Source organism: Giraffa tippelskirchi, chromosome 4 (genome assembly GCF_054371585.1).
Source record: "Giraffa tippelskirchi isolate mGirTip1 chromosome 4, T2T-mGirTip1v1.2.pri, whole genome shotgun sequence".
Taxonomy (NCBI): domain Eukaryota; kingdom Metazoa; phylum Chordata; class Mammalia; order Artiodactyla; family Giraffidae; genus Giraffa; species Giraffa tippelskirchi.
The window spans coordinates 33,433,345-33,453,972 of record NC_137278.1 but is presented as its reverse complement, the minus strand read 5'-3'; the positions used below and the strand labels follow the sequence as shown (position 1 = coordinate 33,453,972).

General features: G+C 38.1%; 2 protein-coding genes across 4 annotated transcripts in view; one reads left to right on the top strand and one right to left on the bottom strand.

The window, feature by feature from the left end:
- The window catches only part of RBKS (ribokinase), a 124,239-nt gene that overhangs the window by 82,793 nt on the left and 20,818 nt on the right, over positions 1 to 20,628 (top strand). For 2 of the 3 annotated variants that reach the window (XM_081484264.1, XM_081484265.1), the window contains exon 8: positions 9,113 to 11,027. The exons of the other annotated variant lie outside the window; for it this stretch is intronic. In XM_081484264.1, coding sequence (XP_081340390.1) covers positions 9,113 to 9,286 — 174 coding nt within the window. In that variant the 3' untranslated portion in view covers positions 9,287 to 11,027. Of the gene's footprint in view, positions 1 to 9,112; positions 11,028 to 20,628 lie in introns of those variants that run through there. 3 annotated transcript variants of the gene reach the window in all.
- Positions 10,941 to 19,147, bottom strand: MRPL33 (mitochondrial ribosomal protein L33). The gene is made up of 4 exons (XM_081484269.1): positions 19,080 to 19,147; positions 18,185 to 18,203; positions 16,437 to 16,543; positions 10,941 to 11,244 (listed from the first exon to the last, which is right to left on the bottom strand). Exons 1-4 carry the CDS (start codon positions 19,099 to 19,101, stop codon positions 11,195 to 11,197), a joined length of 198 nt encoding a protein of 65 aa, XP_081340395.1. The 5' UTR covers positions 19,102 to 19,147; the 3' UTR covers positions 10,941 to 11,194.

Here is a 20,628-nt window from a genome sequence, read left to right as displayed (position 1 = left end):
AGTCCACCACCACCCCAGACTCCCACCATCTCTTTTCTGGTGAGAAGGTGGAGACCCAGGCAGCTGAGAGTTGGCCCATCAGCAGTCATTAATTGAGCACATGCTACTTGTAAGGATTGTGTAACTGGGGAGTCAGCAGATAGGAAAGAACCAGATAAGATTTCTGGCCTCTCTGAGGAGTTTGACATGTGGAATTGCCTCAATCAAAGCTCCTGGTTAAAAACCAGTTGTGTTACTGGCATGGAGTACTGGACACCATTTCAATGCTACCACTGACATCCTGGAATTTAGCTTCTCTGCAGTCAGTGTCACAGCCAGAAAATGTTCCTTCCAGTCCCCTGGACTTGCAGGTGTCACTGCCTGGTCCTCAGTTGCAAAGGAAATTGCCTCAATGAGATGGGGTATTCCCAACTGCAGGAAGGAGGTTTTCTCAATTAAGTTCGCCCCAGCTTGTCTCAGATGTCCACTTGATTGAATTTAGAAAAAGAGAGAAATCATTCAGAGGGTGAAGTTGGACCATTTAAAAATTCAAGAGTGCCTGACATTGATTTTTTTTTATTTCTTCAGTAAAATTTCTTTTATTAAAAACTTCTCTTAACAAAAATTTAATTTTTAAAAGAACAGAAAAGTTGCAATACTCCCATATACTCTTCACAGTTTTACCAATTATTAACATTTTTACAATACTAACAAATTTGCCAGTTTGTTTTATTGCTGTCTCTCAAAATACATAAAGATACTTTTTTTTTTGATGAACAGTTTGAGAGTAAGTTGCAGACATGGTGACTCTTTACCTCTTAATACTTCAGGATATATCTCCTGAGAACAAGGACATAAAAAAATTACAATGTAATTACTGAATTCAGGAAACTTAACACTGAGATAATCTTATCTTCCATGCACAGCGCAATAATGTTCTTTATAAATTTTTTGTCCAGGAGCCAGTCCAAGATTATGTATCTCACTGAATTGTCATGTTGCTTTAGTCTCCTTTACTATGAAATAGGTCCTTAACCTTTGCTTCTCTTGATATTGATCTTTTTTGAAAAGCACAACCTCATCATTTATAGAATTTTTCTCAGTTTAGGTTTGTCTGATGCTTCCCCATAATCCAAGTTAGGTTATGCATTTGGGGCAGGATTACTACACAAGTGACCATATTTCCTTTTCAAGGCCCCACATCAGGAAGCATGTGATGTCAGTTTCTCTCTTTACTGGTACGTTGATCACTTGGTCAAGGTGCTGTCCACCAGATTTCTCCATGTAGAGTTACTCTTTTTCCCTTTTGTAATTAATAGGTAATCTGTGGGGAGAGACTTTGAAACTTGTAAATATTCTGCCTTCATCAGACCTTTATTTAGCAGTTTTAATGTAGCCATTGATGATTCTTCCCTGAAGTAGTTATTATTACTCTGGGTTCAAAATGGTGATTTTTCAGATTTCTGTATTTACTAGCTGGCATTCTACTTTAAGGATGAGTTTTGTCCAGGCTTTTTTCCCTTTATTTAATATCAGTATAGATTTATGGATTATTAATAAATTTTTTATTTATTTATTTTTGGCTGTGCTGGGTCTTCACCACTGCACTCAGGCTTTCTCTAGTTGCAGCGAGCAGGGGCTACTCTTCCTTGTGGAGCACGGGCTCTAGGGTGCACAGGCTTCAGTAGTTGCAGCACATGGGCTCAGCAGTTGCAGTGTACAGATTTAGTTGTTCCACAGCAACATGTGGGATCTTCCTGGACCACAGGTCAAGCCCATGTCCCCTGTATTGTCAGAAGGATTCTTAACCACTGGACCACCAGGGAAGTCCTCCCTTAGTAAATTTTAATGTAATTGTTAACAACTTACCTATATTTGGAATCCATCCCTTAGATAAATTACTTCTCCATTTTTTAGGTCAACCTAATTGCAAGCGGATCTCTTTTTTATGTGAACTTGAACATTTAATCTACACCCCAATATCTGCAAAGGTGAACAGGAAGTAGAAAACGTTTATGGCACTTTTAAGCTTGAACACATAGTTGACTGAAGTGTTTTGAATAGCTGTGGCAAAATGGGGTACTCTGAGAGGCCTTTTTGAAAAAGGAAGGAAAGGGGTTCTACAGACAGGTGAGAGAAGGCACAATCAATGTCTTTCAGACTAGACACAGAGAAAGGGGGACTTGGCAGAAATGTTGAGCATGGGGGAAGGGCAGGGAAAGAACCCAGGGTGGAATTAATATGCCCAGTCTGTGGGTAGAGTGTACAGAAGAGCAAGGGAGGTCAAGGGAGTAAGGTGGAAAGGTATGTGAAGTAGTTAAGAGTTCTATTCGATGACTTTGGGTAAGAATACTGAGCAGCAGGGAATGACAGATTCCCAAAATCCCCATGAGGAAGATATTAATAGTTTCATTTTATTTATAAGAAAACTAAGTCGCAGAGAATTTAATTTTCCCAATGTCCCCAAAATACTAAGTTTAAAGCCAAGATTTAAACACAAATCTATCTAACTTCAAAGCCCACGCTGTCAAAAGAAAGAGACACATCTGTAGTGGAAGAACAGTGATAGAATTAGGGCTCTCAATATAAAAACAGGTTCCATTGTGCCAGTCATAACATCTCAGTAATTATCCCAACCATGCACTTTAGAGTAAATCAGTAGTAAGCCCAGTGTGCTTAAGAAAGTTAAGGTTTTCACAATTTATGACCCCGCATGTCTGAATGCCCCCACCCTATCCCAGTCTTTATTTTTAAAAAATCGGCTTTATGGAAATATCATTTTAGTATGTAATAAGATTTCACCCATTTTAAGTTTATGATTCAATGAGTTTTGACAAATGTATATAATCATTTACCAACATGATCATAATATAGAACTTTATCACTCTAGGAAGCTCTCTATGCAGTCCCTTTGCAATTGATATTCTCCAGCCCCTGGCCTACTTTCTATCTCAATACTTCAGCCTTTTCTAGAATTTCGTATCAATGAAATCATACAATATGGTATGTAGTCTTTTGACTGGCTTCTTTCACTAAGCATAATACTTTTGAGATTCATTCATGCTGTTGTATTAGCAGTTCATTTCCTTTCATTGCTAAGTAGTATTTTATTATATGGATATACTACGGTTTGTTTACCCATTCATCAGTTCAAGGACATTTGTATTGTTTCCAGTTGGGTGCAATTATAAATAATGCTGCTATAAACATGCACATATAGGTCTCTATCTAGATGTATGTTTTCACTTCTCTTGGGTAAATATATAAGAGGAGAACTGCTGGGTTATATGGTAAGTGTATGTTACATGTTGTAAGAAACTGCCAAACTATTTTCCAAAGTGCCTGTGTCATTTTGCATTCCCACAAATGATGAAATGAGATTGTTCCACATTTACACCAAAAGTCAGTATTTTAGTCTTTTTAATCTTATCCTTTCTAATGAGTATATAGTATTATCTCATTGTTTTTAATTTGGATTTCCTTGGTGTCTAATAATGTCTAGAATCTTTATATATACTTTTTTTTTGCCATCTATATGTCTTCTTTGAACACACCTCTGTTCAAATCTTTTGGTCATATTTTTGGCTTGTCATATTGAGTTTTGTTATCGAGTTATGAGTTCTTTATCACATATGTTTTGCAAATATTTTCTCCCAGTCTGTGGCTTGCCTTTTGATATTCTTTTGAAGGGCAAAAACTTTTAACTTTGACAAAGCCTAGTTTATCAGTTTTTTGGTTTTTTTTTAATATTTCATGCTTTTGGTGTCCTACGAAATCTGCCTAACACAAGGTTACAAGGATTTTCTCCTATATTTTCTTCTTCTGGATATTGTGTCATTTTAACTCTCACATTTAGGTCTCTGACTCATTTGAAGTTGGTTTTTGTATACAGTGTGAGGTAAAGTTTCATGTTTTGCATATAGATTCCCATTTGTTCCAGCACCATTTGTTGAAAAGACTGTCCTTTCATCCATTGAATTGCCTTGTCAAAAACAGGCTGACCATATATATCTGTGGGTCTATTTCTATACTCTCTTTTCTGTTCCAGTGATCTAGATGTCTATCCTTACATCAATATCCGTGTTTACTATAACTTATGGTAACTCTTGAAATGAGATAGTTGACATCCTCCAACTTTGTTCTACTTTTTTCAAAATTGTTTTGTCTATTCTAGGTCCTTTGCACTTCCATATAAATTTTAGACTCAGTTTGCCAGTTTCTAAAAATTGCAAGCTAGGGTTTTTATTGAAATTGCATTGAATCTGTAGATCAGTTTAGGGAGAACTGACAACATATTTTTTATGCTACTGCAAATGGTATTGCTTTGATAACTTTATTAATTGCTGGTACACAGAAATAAAATTGATTTTTTTAATATTGGTTACCTTGCTAAAGCCACTATTTCTAGTAACTTTTTTAGATTTCTTAGTATTTTCTACATAGGTGATTATGCCATCTGCATAGTAAGAGTTTTGCTTCTTCCTTTCAAATCTGTATACCTTTTCCTGCTTTTCCTTTTTGATTGCACTGGCAAGGAAATCCAGTATGATGCGGAACAGAAACAGTGAGAACAAATCTTTGAACTGTTTCCAGTATTAGAGGGGGAAGCTTTCAGTCTTTCTCATTAAGAATGATGTTAACTGTAGATTTTTCATAAATGTTCTTTATCAAGAAGATCGAGTTATACCTTTATTCCAAACTGAATTTTTATCATGAATGAATGTAGAATTTTATCAAAATGCTTTTTCTGCTTCTATTTCTTTTTTGGAGTATAAGTAATATACAATATTTTGAGGTTTTTAATACAATGAATTCCTTCTTTTAAAATGTTAAACCAGTCTTGCATTCCTGGGATAAACCCTACTCGGTCATGATATATATTCAATTTGCTAAAAGTTTTAAGGTTTATACACCTACATTCATGAGAGATACTGATCTGTTGTTTTGTTTTGCTTTTCCTTGTAATGTCATTGTCTGAATTTGGTACTACAGTAATGCTGGCCTTATAAAATGACTTGGGAAGTGTTCCCTTGTCTCTTCTATTTTCTGAAAGAATTTTATGTAGAATTAGTATTGTTTCTTGCTTAAACATTTGCTAGAATTCTCCAGTGAAGTCATCTAGACTTCAGTTTTCTTTCATCTAGCCTAGAGTTTTCTTTGCAGAAAAAAAAAAAAAAATCCCTTTTTTAATACAGGAAGGATTTGCCTTTGTTGTCTACCAACACACTGTATAGCAGAGAATAAATGTAAATCAAGCTGTAAAAATTGTTGGTGCCGAAATAATGCTGCTGGCACACACAGTTCTACCAAGCACTGTGTTTCCATGGCTTTAGCTATAGTGGGAAAAAATTTAAGTGATCGAATAGTCTTTTCAGATACAGGTACGTATTTTAAAACTTCCTTCAAAATCTCCTTTACAGTCAAATGCCCCATTAGCTGACAGGAGTGTGTAAGACTAATGTCTTCATTGGTGCTAGAATGTTTCCTGTCAGCCCTGTGCCTCTGCTCTGGTTAGGCTGCAAGTTTAAATGAGCAAGGCACAGAGGCGTGACTTAACTTCTCATTAAATATGCTTATTGCCTTAAATTTTTTTGGAAAAGTATTAAAAGCCTACAACAGTAAGCTTAAATAACAAGATTAAACAATAATATAAAAGTAGGTAGGGAAAAAAAGAATTTGCCATTCTTTGCAGATAAGAAAAATAAATTTTAACAATTTGATACATATCCTTCTTCATTTTTTCTGTATTCCTTTTTAAAAAAATGCACACATAGGCACAAGTGTTTTTCTTTTTTCTCCCACCAACCCGCTATGGGATCATGATATTGAAATCTTTTTTGCCTTAAGTAATGGACATTTCTCCAGGTATGTACATATACTGCTAACCTTTTTCCTTATTAACAGCTGCATATTTTTTCCATAACACAAAAGTATAAGTTTATTCATCCATTCTCCTATTTGATAGAAAATCACATTATTTCTAGTATTTTGTCTTTAGAAACAATGCAGCAGTAAACATCTATGAGCATATATCCCAATGTATAAGAGCTTTCACTTCTGTAGATTTCCAGAAGCAAGACTACTGAGTCAAAAGACACACATTTTTTAACAAATACTGTATTGCTCTTCTCCATTCCTACCAACAAATGTATTATATGAGAGTATCATTGTCCTCTCTATCTTCATCTTGCTGCTTTTGTTATCAATCTTATTCTTTTATCAGTCTGATGGGTAAAAAGTATTGATTTGAATTTTCTTTAATAGCTGATACAGTGGCATCTTGTTTGTTTATTGGCAATTTACTTTTCCTTTTCTGAAGTTGCAAACCTGTATCTTTTGTCCATTTTTATCCTGGATTTGTCTTTTTCCCAGCAATTTGAAGGTTTCTTTGAATATTAGGAATATGTCATATATACTAGAAGAATTTTCACCAAATTTGTACTTTTTTTTGGTTTGGCTTTTTTTTTTTTTTTTTGCCTGAGCAATGCAGCATGGGGGTTCTTGGTTCCCCTACCAGGGCTTGAACCTGGGCCCCCTGCAGAGGAAGCACAGAGTCTTAACCACTGAACAACCAAGGAAGTCCCTCATTTAACTTTATTTACAGTGTCTTTGGACATATATTTTTTTAATTTTTATAAATTAAATCTATTCTTTTTCTCATTATGGTTTTTGGGTTTAGTGACTTGTTTATGGTTTCCATGCTTGGAATTATTCAAATATTCATATAAATTTTCATATTATGTTAGTTTTATTTTTTTACATTCAAGCCTTTAACCTACCAGGAGTGTAACTTTGTGTATGATATAAGGAGGAATGAAGACGTGAAATCTTAAGTTTGCCAAAAAAAAAAGAAAAAAGGGTTTGCCATAACTCTTCATATATTGTTGTTTTCATAATACACCCTCAACCTAGCTCATAATTTCTCTGCTTTGGGACCTGTCTATTGTCACATTGCTGTGCTCCAAACTGAGGTAGGGCATGTCTGTCTCTTTTTCCATTGTTTCCATCAGGAAACACTAATAAACAACTTTAAGGCACCTAGCATAGTGCTTGACATATTTTCAGTACTCAGAAAACATTTATGGGAGGAAGGAAAGTGTTGAATTCACACCTGTGTTACTATGACTCCTTGGCAAGTTTAATATTGATGGCTTATCTGTGTAAACAAGGGGAAATGTCATTCTCCTTAAAGCCATTCGCTGTCTCATGAGCTCACTCAGTTCCTTCCGCTTCCTTTATCTTTGTTCTAAGGCCTTCCTTCTCCCTATAAATCTGTCCCATTTCATAAGGACTCCCCTTAAGCAGGCTTTCCTCAAACCCTTCCTTGTAGTTCAACAGTATATGTAAAGTACTGCCACATTAGTGTTTAATCCACAATGGATTTTACTGTTTTTCAAATATCCATCACTGTGCTAGGCACATAGCTCATTAAATACTTAAAACTGCAACTGAAACAGTCCTGCATACCAAGGCTCTTTATAAAGGCTCGAGTAGAGCCTTAAGATTTGTTATGAAAGCCCTTGGGACTAAGGAAGCAACAAACTGGGAAAAACTGGACAATGACCCTGAAAGCCATTAAATACCAGAGTGATTTTTCAAGTGAAATTGTGTCATCAGATTCATTTTAAACACATTTGTTGGATGAACACATGACTAAGTATTGCCCAATCTGAAGGCAAGGTCAACAGACTTTCTTTGGTGGTTTTTGTTTCCCTGAGTTCCTATATGGCCCTCACCAATGTAGGCCTTTGGAAATTCAGGGAAAATGGAATAAGCCTTATATGTCCCTACATTTAGTTTGAAAATAACATCTGAATGCCTCTCACCACTTCCTTGATGAATTTTTAATGGAGAAACAGCTAATACAAGCGCTAGGGCAGAGAATGTACAAGATGAGCTTGGAGCATCTTATAATGTCAGAAAATAAGGAAAGCACTCAAAAAACAAAATGATGCGAGTTTATCAGAAGGACACAAGTGCCAGATGAAAGAATTCCCAATGGTCAAAGCTGGAACAACTTGAGCCAACAAAATAAATAGTGTAGTGTTGGATTATAGCCCAAGGAATGAAATAAATATCCCTGAGTTCATACTGATATAAATAAACAGTTAAATAAATAAATGAGGGAAAAGAAACATATCTGCCATAGAGAAGAATTCCAAATAATTTATGGAGATACTCAACCCCCAAGAAGGTAGAACGTAACTCCCCACCCCTTAAGTGTGGATTACACTTAGTGATGTGCTTCCAAAGAACACAGTGTGGTAAGAGGGCCCAAAGTAACTTTAGAGTGCAGACAGCTGACAAAGACTACCTAAGCCAAGCAATCATGATCAACATCAGTGGTAAGTCCTGTTGACAGTATGTACCCTTGTTATGCTTTGATGAGAATGACACTTCACCTCTGTGGTCTTCCTCCCTACAACCATGAACACAGTCTAATCTTGAGAAAAACAGACACAAATCCCAATGGAGGTACATTCTACAAAATACTCAACCAGTCCTCAAAACTATCAAGGTCATCAAAAACAAAGAATGTCTAAGAAACTGTCACAATCTATAGGGCTCTCAGGAAATAGGACAATGAAATGTAATTCAGGTATCCTGGATGAGATCTTGGAACAGAAAAAAAAACACTAAGCAAAACTAATGAAATCCAAATGAAGTACGTTATGTGTATGTGTGTTCACTCAGTTGTGTCTGACCCTTTACGACCCTTTGGGCTGTAGCCCACCAGGCTCCTCCATCCATGGGAATTTTTCAGGCAAGGATTGGAAAAGATTAACATTTCTTCCTCCAGGGGATCCGCCCCATCCAGGGATCAAACCCACATCTCTTCTATCTCCTGCATTTCAGGCACATTCTTTACCCACTGAGCCATCGGGGAAGCCAGAATGAAGAATGGAGTTTAGTTAATACTATAACACTGTTATTTCATTAGTGGTGGCAAATGTACCCTAGTGATGTTAGATGTTTACAGAATTGGATGTGTGCTGTGTGAAATCTCTACTATCCTTGTACCTTTTCTGTAAATCTAAAACTAAAGTTAAAAGTATACTTAAATATTTTGAAAACACAGATTGGGCAACAAGTGACTATATGCTTAGCTCTACAAATGTGCTTTGAATTACAGGGTGCTGGTGACAGTTTTGTGGGAGCTTTGGCCTTCTACCTGGCTTACTACTCAAATCTGTCCTTGGAAGAAATGCTCAAGAGATCTAATTTCATCGCAGCAGTCAGTGTCCAGGCCACAGGAACACAGTCATCTTATCCATACAAAAAAGACCTGCCCCTTGACCTGTTTTGATTGCTATTAACTCCAAAGTAAATATACCTGGAAATAAAATGTACTTAGGGATGGTCACTGTTAATTAGCAGCTTACTATAAAATGTCACCTCCTTTCTTTGCAAATATTATGTTCATTTACCAAGTCATCCTCAAGCCTTCAATTATTTCTTTATAATGATTTCTCTGCTTTTCATGCAAAAGTCAACTAGACAGAATTAAGGATACTACAACAAAGACCCGTACAAACAACCCCACCATTCAGGAACCAGCAAACTCTACTGCCAACACATCATGAATACTGTTATGTACACCAAACAGCAGAATTTGTGAGTAACAGTGTCTAGAATCAGAGCAGAGAATGCTAACCAAGGGAAAGAGGGGTTATGACTTGGGCCACACAAGCAGTTCCTAAGAAGGGCAGCTGATATTCAGCTTTGCCTTGAGTGTTGTCAGAGCTTCTGGTTTTGCAAGAGAAGCCAGAAGTTTAGATGTTTATTGAAATCTTTCAACATTTAAGTATCAGCAACTCAGTTTTTTAAAATTGTAAACACCACCTGTGGGCCACTTTTAGCCTATGTGCTAAATAGACAAGTCATTTGCTAAGCCAGATTTTAATTTTTTTTTTTTTTAAGTGATTCATGCATGTCACAGACCCTTTACACTGGGTTTAGGTAGAATCAGGTGAAGGATTTTTCTTGTAACCCAATACCACAATGTAGAGTTTCAATCTAAAAATAGCCAAGATCTCTCCTATTACTGCTTTCAATTAGAGCTTTAACAAAAGATGCCAGAAAAATAGCTGACTGACTGTAATGCCACAAGTCTGTAAGACTCAACAACTGTCTAATTCCATTTCCAGAGAGGCGCTCTCACATTTCCTCAGGAGACAAGACTGGGCCACAGTGAGGGAACACCTGTTACTCAGGAACAGCACTGGTTTCTTAATACTTGTGGTCATGGTGGACACTCCATCCTTCTCCCCTATAAATGCTTTAAATGCTATAGGATACATACCAACAGAGTTCAAAATATGAGCTGATCCTTACCTTCAATGAGAAATTTGACAGGGAGAGAAATGGGCAATTTTGAAAACTTGTGGTAAACAACAGCTTGGGTGGGAAAGCATACAGATCTGGGTAGGGCAGAAGTCCTTACCTGTACATCAGGGATAATCAGTGGAATTTCCAAGCTGGTTGGCTGTGTAGTACCACTGCCCCAGGAGCTGAGCCATTAGCTTTATGGAAATACACTATAGTGCCTCTTATTAAAGAAAAAAATTCTAGAAGTAGTCCGAACTGTTACTAGAAAATCCTAGATACTGCTTTGGTGACCTGAGTTTGAGAGTGTGGACCAATGGCATTTTTCTAATTATATAAGCACAGATCAAAAATAGAAGTTCTCTTGGTTTCTTCTGTGTTAACAGGCTGGCTTCCTCCTTTCATTCCTGCTCACCTTTGCCATTTGTGTTATTGCACAGGAGTTCTTTCAAGATCTCTCTGGACCATGACCTTGCCTTTTCTATGAAGTACAAGTGAGGGCAGACTGGAAACTCTTGCACAAATCTCACTATGGAAAATTTTCTTTTCTTGTATGAAACAATGGTTATTTTTTAGTACTGTAGTTTTTAAATTTCAAATAGTGGGGGAAAACATCACTAAAAGACAATAGCACAGACTATTTTAATATATTTTATTAAGGGCTATAAAAATATCCAGAAAGATAAATAAATGTGATGCAATGGTATATGTCCTAATATGAAGAACTTGTTTTCACTGCATTGTTTTCCTTCACAATGGCCTTCAAATCACAGGAGGCAGTGATTCTGTGCCATTTCCTCTTCTTTTATTACACGCTGCAGAATTTCTGAATCAGTATCCCACCCTCGATCTTCTCATTTATAAATCAAATTCATTTTCAATCCATTGTTTAGAGGGAGCGTATTTTTTTCTGTTCCACAAAGAGGACTTTTTTTTTCACTGTAGGAGGAGAAAAAAGGATTGTAGCAGAAAACTAAAAAGTATCATCAGCATTTTTTAATAAAAATACACATCAGACCATGAGCCCTCTCCTTTCTCTTCTTTTACTTTCCTTTGTCATGAGGATGGAGCTGACTTGCAAACTCAGTTCACTGATCCCAGAGACCAGAGAGGACTGGAGAAAATGGTAAGAAAACAGGGAAGGCCCACCAGCCAACCAGCGGCATCCCTGATACCCCACAAAGTCACATTTAACCAATGTGAAATATTCAAATTAAAAAAAGAAAATTACAGGCAAAAAAAATGTCTTCACTCAGCTAATGCCCACTCTTGTATGAGGTAAAGCACCTCATTGTAGGAAAAAGCTGGAGTCCAGAAAAAGAGTGGTAAAAACTGAGCAGACCACAGAAGAAAAGGCAGCCTGGCTGAAAGAGTAAATACACATTAAACCTTGTACTTTCCAGAAATGGTTTGATATATACCCAAGTACAGATTTACTATTATAACCCAAATCTTATTATTATGAATATCATAACAGAGTATAGTTCTCTGAAACACATCAAACAAAAGTGCTCACTGCCAGGATGAAAGATTAGAGACTAGATGCTAGGCAATAAGGTTTTGATAGTTCCTGTAATGCCCTATATAGCATTCCACTAACATCACACGTATCTCTTTCTCTCTCTCTCTCTCTCTCATACACACACACACAAAACCACCCCACCTGAATTCTTCTTTGCAAAAAAACAAGAACAGTGCACCAAGGAAGATCCAGGAACTCCAGAGACTATGTATGACATGACAGCAACTCACTTGTCCCTACAAATTTTAGCTTTGTTTTTTGTTATTCTTCTATAATTAATATGGATACCCTGTATGTGAGATCCCCAAACTGTCTATTATCAACAGTTAGCTAGGGAGCTTATTTAAATACATTCCTACTTTAACCTCCATCTCTACCCTAATTCTATTTCTGTAGAACTAGAGTGGGACTGGAAGTCTGTATTTTTTAAAACTCTTAGGATGATTCTGATGGCAGCTAAAATTAATAACCATTAACCAGTCAACAGAAACTTATCTATAAAATTAATAATGTATTTTATTACTTTGTACATAGGAATATTTTTAATATATTTCAAAAGATCTAGTATTAAACATAAGTAGGACCAGTGCTCCTTCAAATTCCAAGGAACACTACAAAGCATTGTAAGACAGTAGTAAAGAACCCAAACAACTTCCCATCAATGTTATTCACTGCAAGAAATATTTCCATGTTTTTCTACATAGAACTAAAAAATGGATTAAAAAAAGAACTTGTCTCATGGACAACTGATCAGGAGATTATTTAAGTGACCCTGGATAGGAATAACTGATGAAGATTATTCATGAAAATTTGATATACTTGCTGCATTCATTCCCTTAATTCAAAGAATAAATATTTAGTCCACAGAACTGTGCTAGGCAATGTGGAATTTATGAAAGTGTAAGAAGAGTCCCTGATTTAGTACCAATATAGCATGAGGTACCTGTATGAACATCCAGTAAGCCCCGTGGGAACCTAAAGACTAAAAGGGACTGGAATGGTGAGGCAAACATCTCACAAAGAGGGTCAAGTTTAGGCTCTCAAGCAGCAGCAGCATTTGGATGAACTAACAGGGAAGAGCATCTAGTTTAGACAAATGGTGGCAGGAGGTAAGAACAACAGTGCTGATCACAGGGGAAGGTCCTGATTAAAAAAGGAAAAAAATAGACTAAACTGGCTCCATGTACTAGAAAAAATAGGGGGCCTGGAATCAGAAAGACTGGGTTCAAGCCTTGCCTCCATCATTTATCTACTGTAAGTTCTTGGGCAAATTTTTCAAAATACTCTTCCTTCAGTTTTCTTCCCCATGAGAGGGATAACTCCATCTCCCTCACAGGGCTGCCAGAGAGCAAACACTCACAATGTGTTTAGCTGAGTTCAAATGACACACTGCTATCCACAGTCATAAACATAAATTAATTTTCTGTCAAAATATTTGCTGCTTAATTCATAGAAGAATGAATCTGTCAAGTTCTTGCCCTACATCTAACCTAAATCTATTCTGCTTCAATTAAAGTCTATATTGTCTTGTTTAGTCATCTAAGGAATTAAAACTGACAAGTTTTCATTTTCTTTATAATAAACCTTCATATATTTAACAAAGTTTAATACACTTATGCCTCAGCCTTTAATCCTTCCTCCTGGGAAATTTGCATCTAGTTTCATATGAGGAAAAGAAGTCTGAAAGGACACAGGCTGGTTCTAGTCACAGAGTATACCATAAAGTACTCAAATAATTGGGAATTTTTCCATGTTTCCTTGCCTGATTTTCTTTGTAAAGCAGACAAGCAAAACATTACCCTTAAACTAAACCCTTAAACCATTTTCTCACTGCAGTAAAACATGCTAGGACAACTGCCAAGCTATTTGGTACCCTGGGCAATGGGGCAGGCCACAAGGCAAACATCATGCATCCCCACAGGGCATTCAGTAGGTGGGCAGAAAGCCAAGCAGTCAGCTATCCCAGAACATTCTTTTCTTCAGAAGGGACAAAGTTGTGCTGTCAAGGCTCCAACGATCCCTTCTCAGAAAATCTCTAATCGTCCGTCTGAAATTTATATATGAATATTTTCTTCCACTTTCAACTCATGGTTGGAACTGTTTATGGTTTATCCTTTCCCGATATCAAAATGTAAAATCAATCTGACAGAAAGCTCCTAATACCTCCATACTAAGACTGAAAATTCCAGTACATTTTCACACTTAAAATCTCACAGAAGGTTATTCAATCAACATATTAATGTGTTGTACAAGTTCCTAAAAAAGCTCTAAAGGAGCTAAAATGCTAGAAAACCACTTTATTGTAAAGTTCGTCCTTTTGGGTTTTCACTAGCTGATAAAAAGAAATCAGAGGGAGAAAACCACCACATCAATCTAATATCATATTGCTATGGTCTAAAAGTTTATGTTCCCCCAAATTTATGTTGCAATCCTAACCCGCAAAGATGATGGTATTAGGAGGTGGGGCTATGAGGAGGTGCTTTGGTCAGGAGGGTGGAGCCTTCGTGAATGGGATGAATCCTCATAAAAGATACCCCCCAGAGGTTGCCTGCCCCTCCACCAAGTGAGAACACAGCAAGAAGAACCCCCTCCTATAAACAAGGAAGAGGGCCCTCACCAGAAAATCACCGTGCTGGCACCTTGATCTTGGACTTTCCAGGTCCCAGAACTGTGAGAAATAAAACTGTGTTGTTTATAAGTCATCTAGTCTGTGGTATTTCATTATATCAACCCAGACTTAGACATATACCTTGTCATTCTAATAATTTTCCATCATTTGAGATATATCATCCTGAAATTCAGACGCCTAATCATCAGGGACAAACCTAGAATTCCCTTTTTATTAAAGAATGACCAGAAAGTTTCACATCATAACAGCAGGAAATTTTATTTCTGTTAAAGAATGGAACGCATACCAATTATTTTTTTTTTTTTTTGGCCACACAGCATGCAGGATCTTAGTTCCCCAACCAGGAATTAAGCCCATGCTACCCACTCCAGTATTCTTGGGTTTCCCTTGTGGCTCAGCTGGTAAAGAATCCGCCTGCAATGCGGGAGACCTGGGTTCGACCCCTGGTTGAGAAGATTCCCTGGAGAAGGGAAAGGCTACCCACTCCAGTATTCTGGCCTGGAGAATTCCATGGACTGTATAGTCCATGGGGTTGTAGAGACGGACATGACTTAGCGACTCTTTCACTTTCACTCCTGCAGTAGAAGTACAGTCTTAACCTCTGGACCACCAGGAAAATCCCTCTCAGAGCCCTTTTGAAATGCCTCCTTACACTGGTACAGCCCTGATTTTTTTGAAGGTGATATTATTTTTGATTTTGATGAATTCAGAATAATGAACAGTTTGTAAGATCTTCTTTACAAACTCTGAAAGCAGGTATTAGGGTGGTTGTCAGCCAGATTCGTACTCAACCAGAGGTGCCCAACCAGAGGTCACACACTAGTAAGTGAGTTTTAGCCTCCTCTCTCAGTAAGAGGTTCATACATAGAGTGACTCGGGGCCTAGGTTTTGGAGTCAGACAGTCCTAAATTCAAATCTTTATTCTGTCACATATTTTAGTTATGTGTCCTTAACTAAAATTCTTGGCATCAAGCTCATCATCTATAAAATGGGGTTCAGATTGCCTGGAGAGTACGGGTGCTTGTGTTACAATGCATTCATGTATCTGAAGACAGGCAGGTAAACAAAGAAGACAGAATTTTCCATTTTGTCTGGTTATTCACAAGCACTTGTTTGCTTTCTCTCAAGGGTCACTGCCTTCTGTTGCCTATATTGTCCTTCTGTTGTCGTTGTTTCAGGAGGGAAGGTAAATTTGGTCCCAATGCTCCATCTTGGCCAGAAGTGAGTATATCAGGCCTTGTTCTTAGTTAACAAAATAACTGATTATGACACCGCATGCATGCTAAGACACTTCAGTTACGTCTGACTCTTTGCGACCCCATGACTGAAGCCTGCCAGGTTCCTCTGTCCATGGGATTCTCCAGGCAAGAGTACTGGAGTAGGTTGCCATTTCCTCCCTCAGGGATTATGACATTAACTGCCCATATTTCATTACATAATGGATTAATTTGAAGAAATAAGATTCTAGCACCAATTCCAACTCTAATCACCAACCAAGTGACTTATAATTCAACTCAACCTTGACATACTTCTCTGTTTCCTGAACAGTATCGCCTATTCTATTTACATATCTGGTTTTTTACCTTCAAATCTTCGGTTAACTATCTCTTACTGGAGAGACATTCCCTGAACTATTCTACCTAAAGAATAAAGATGGGATCTACCTCCTTGCAACTCTATCCTGTATCTCAGCATCCTGCTTATTTCTCCCATTGCACTGAGCATTAATTATCATCTTCCTTCCTCTCCTTTCCAAAACCAGATTTCGATCGCCAAGGCGGTGAGTCTATCTTATGTCCATGAGTATCCCAGCACCTGGGATAGTAACTAGCACCAAAGTAAACTTTCAATATACACTAGGAATGAATCCTATAGTGACAAAGGGGCCACAAAACTGCCTTTGTTCAACATCATCTGAAAAGGGGAACAGGCCTTGAAAGCATTTGAATTTATTATGGAGCAACTTTTCTGGAATCTTACCTACTGGATCATAATGCAGTAGAGTCAGTTTCTCCCATAGTCGGCTTCTCTTAGTGTTGAAGGAAAAACCTGTTCCAGCTTGGCTCACCATTTTTACCAGAATTGTTCTAAGATTTAAAAGCAAGTTGTTACAAGCTAAGGAAATAAGACTAAAATCAGTCGTAGGGGGATGGCACATTCTGAGAACACTATACAGTAGTATTACTTGTGGGGACATCAATTAAACCTTAAGTTCAGTTCTAAGACAGTCGATGTCTTAGAATGGTTCTGATTCCCAAGATTTGTTCCGTTACACAGAGTGCCTTGGAAATGACCTAACCAAAGCAAGAAGACTAATCAAACTGCATTGTGGGAATAGACTCAGACCCCCACATTTCAGGAGGAGAAATCAGGACAAGGAAAATACACAAGTACTGGTAACCCTAGCAGGCCAGTCAAGATGGTTGTCTCCGAAGAGCTTTATCTTTCACGTATGAGCAGTAAGAGTGAAATCAGGAAGCAACAGAATAAAGGGATTGGAACTTCCACACTGAAAATGTGTAAAACCCTGCTGTTCCCTTTAATAGTTTAAGTTATAATCATCCAAAGCACAAAGTTCATGTTTTGTCCCACGGGACCTTGTAATACCTCATACTGTTTGTTACTTTTTCAGGTGTCTTATCTTCCTATGTAGACCATGCTATTTGATTTCTCATCTAATTCCAAAAAGAATTTGAAGCACCTAAGATATCTTATACATCTTTGCATCCTTTTCAATGTTCAGCATAGTGCTTCATGCATTAGAGTGATACAATAGATAAGTACTTGCTCTATGGAAAGCACTATATACAAGGCCCTCTAAGTCTACATCTGCACCCTGGAGAAGTAACACTAACAGTATGGAAGGTGAGTTGTGTACACAAAGTCTGTGTACACAAGGCAAGACAAATGGCACCAGAAGGACACAAAGAACATGAGAGGCAGGACACACCTCTGAAGAACTGAAGACACAGGAGATTCCCACAGAATGTGAAGAAGGAAAATAAGTAACTGGATTGTGTGAAAAGCTATATAAAGCAATAAAAGATATTGAGGGAAGAATACTAACATACATGTTTTTCATTAACTTTAATCCAGAAAACCTAGCTTTAACGATTTATTATGTGTCTTGGGTTGTAAACAAATGCTGCCTGCTTTAGAATTTTTCTATCTTTAACACAGAAAATCTTACTTCAGTTATTGTCTACAAAATTTATTTTTGAAATACCAGTTTGGTAATAATAGTCTCTCTGGTACAGCATGGAATCTTTAGCCTTTGCAATTTTTGAAATGCTTGTACCATGAATGCAAAAGATTACAAAACTCAAAACTGGCTCTGTGGATAGTCAAATCACAGCTTTTTTTTGCTATATTCCTGTAGTGAGCTGCACAGACAAATGGCCCTTGGTCCTCAATTTGAGGAAACAGAACTGCAGTCGTAGTCCAAAGAGCATGGGGACCCTGATGATTTCTTTAGGAACAAGACAGCAAAAGCAACTTTTAAGTAAATTAACTGAAGGCTGACTTAAGTAGATCAGTTGGGAGGGAGGGAAAATATTTTCGGAAACAGTTCATAGGGCCAAAACAATTCATTGAGTGTAATCCTCAAATCACACTTTAGAAAATTGAAGCCAAATGCTTAATTTAACATAAGGATTCACTGAGAGTAGCTGAACTAATGAATCTAACATAAACAAGCTTTAAAAAAAAAAAGAAAAACTTCTACTTACTTTGACTTGCTCTTGGCAACTTTTTCACAGGCAGGAAAAGTCGGATAGAAAAGAAAAAAAAAAATTTATTATCTTGCTTAAGCAAAATTCAAATAAAGCTCAAATTTTAAGATTATAATAAAAATATTTAAGTCATGAAATGTCATAAGTTGTCACTCAAGTAACTACTCCCGAGCTATGGGGGATCCCGTTAGGATTTTATAGAAGCTTTTTAAAAATCCAATCGGACCACCACAATTCTGGATGGAATGCTCTACATAATCTCTTTTCAGTTGAACTGACTACCTTTTAAATCTTCCCAAAGTAAGATCTGCTCCATTTGCTCCTCTTCTAAGGTGCAAATATTTGCACTAGAACAAGCCTCTTGTCTGGTAAATTAACCTATGTAAACTTCAACAACCATCACATCAGATGGAGAAAGGAAATTAAATCCATCCGGGAAGTCAGCCTGGTGCACTCAAGAACACTGTCTTGGGAGCCAGTGGGTTTCTTTCCCAGCCCGCTGTACGACCTAGGATCAATCACTGTTTCTCACCTTGAGAACTCGAAATGAGTGAACTAGAAATTCTGAAGTTTTCTCAGTTAGAACGTCCAGCGATTCTGCTGACACGCCGCTACAGAGAGCGAGGGAGAGCCCCACTTCTACCGGCCAGACTCTACCGTCCGAAAGAGCCACAACGGACCTAAAATCTGCGCCGAAGACCCCCAAGACCCACTCGCCCAGCGGGGAGCGCGCCGCGGGGCATGCCGGGTGCTGTAGTCCTGAAGGCCTGGGAAGTCGCAGCGGCAGCTTCCCTCCCCGGGCGCGCACTCCACCCTGCAATGTCCCAGGGCCCGCCTGTCACCACCTCCCGCCCGCGCTGCGGGCCCTGCCGCCGCCTCCAGCCCCACTTACAGGTAACCGCTGACAGGAACATGGCGACAGTACCCCTGAAGACTCGGTAACGGGACCAAAGTTCCCGCAACAAACAACTGCTTCCGGGGCACAGGCCTGTTCCGGAAAAGGATGCCCGGAAGTTCTCCGCAGCCACGCCCCCTATATAAACCTGCGGGACTGAGCCCGCCTCTTTTCTGTGCTCTCTACAGTCCAGGTGTTTCTTATGTGGTGCTGGAGTGTGGAGTCCTTTTTATTTTTGGAGAGGACCTTTGTTATCCCTCGGGGTTTGCGCCCCAGACCCTAACGCCTACTTCTGGGTCACAGTTAGATGTTTTCCATACACGTTTCACTAAATAGTCGCAGTCGACTACATTAAAGCCACAGGAACTCTGCATGTTCCTCACCTACTCCAGGTGCATTATTTCCTTAAATTGTTGCCTTCGTTTTCCTCCTCCGGCCCAACTTCATCTCCACCTGGGACTCTCAGTCCCTCTAGAATTAAGAACTCCCCCTGAATATCCCTATTCCTTGATTATGTGTTGGATCTCTAGAAGGGCTGGGCCCTGAGCATCTTAACTGCTGTATCTAAGCACCTACCTGGCAATAGGGGGCAAATAACTGAAATTGAGAGCAGTCACATAATTTGCTTAATGTCACAAAACTAGTTAATGGCAAAGTCAAAATTTGAACCCAGAGTTTGACTGCAAAGACTCATGCTTTTCCCACTAGACATTGGGACCTAACCACTTTGCCATCTTCCAGTCTTCGTCTTTCTGCAAGAAACCTGCAAGTACCTGCAATACCAAGTACTTCAGCAAAAACCTCAATTCCCAACTAATAATTAGGATTTTAGGACTTTTTTTCTAATCTGTGGTTTTATCTACATATTAAATATTACAAACAAGTGAAAGACTTATTCTCATGTATTCTCCTCACTGAAGGTAATAAAATTATTCAAAAGAGAAAATGTTATCCAATACAACTCAATTTTTTAAATTAGGACTGTCCTTGCCCTGGGTACCTCTAACGGGTTTTTTCCCATAACTAGTTCCAACAGATGAGCACCCTCTAGGTGGCCAAATCCTTCCTTACCTTGTGCGGTTCAGCTGCTGACAAACAACAGCTTCAGGTGTTCAAGAGGATAAGGTTTCTTACTGAGGAAAAATCCTTTTGAAGATTTATAAGAAAAAAAACACAAGACTGGAAGCCAAAGAACATGAATTCTAGTGTTTATTCTGTGCCTTTGAAAGTCATTTCAACTCTTCAGACCTCAGTTTCAGGCTCAATGTGGGCACTGAATCAGTGACTCTCATTCCTGAGAGTGTATCAGTCATCTGGGGTCTTTTAAAAGTCCTGGATGCCAGAGGTGAGGCCCAGAGTCTATACAGTATTTCTTCCCCTTCCCCAGTTTTCTATGAAGAAGCATTTTGAATATACCAAAAAGTAGGAAAGATAGTACAATGAACATACTGTATACCCAATTCAGTAAATATTAAGATTCTGCTATGTATATTGAATTTTTTAATATGCATATATAACATATATGTGTGTATATATATATATGTTA

Excerpts from the sequence above, each read along its gene's own strand:
- MRPL33 (XM_081484269.1), bottom strand. The coding sequence starts at position 19,101 with ATGTTCCTGTCAGCGGTTACCT. Across the intron at positions 11,245-16,436 it reads ACTGCATTATGATCCAGTAG|TGAAAAAAAAAGTCCTCTTT; the intron begins GTAAGATTCCAG and ends CTCCTCCTACAG.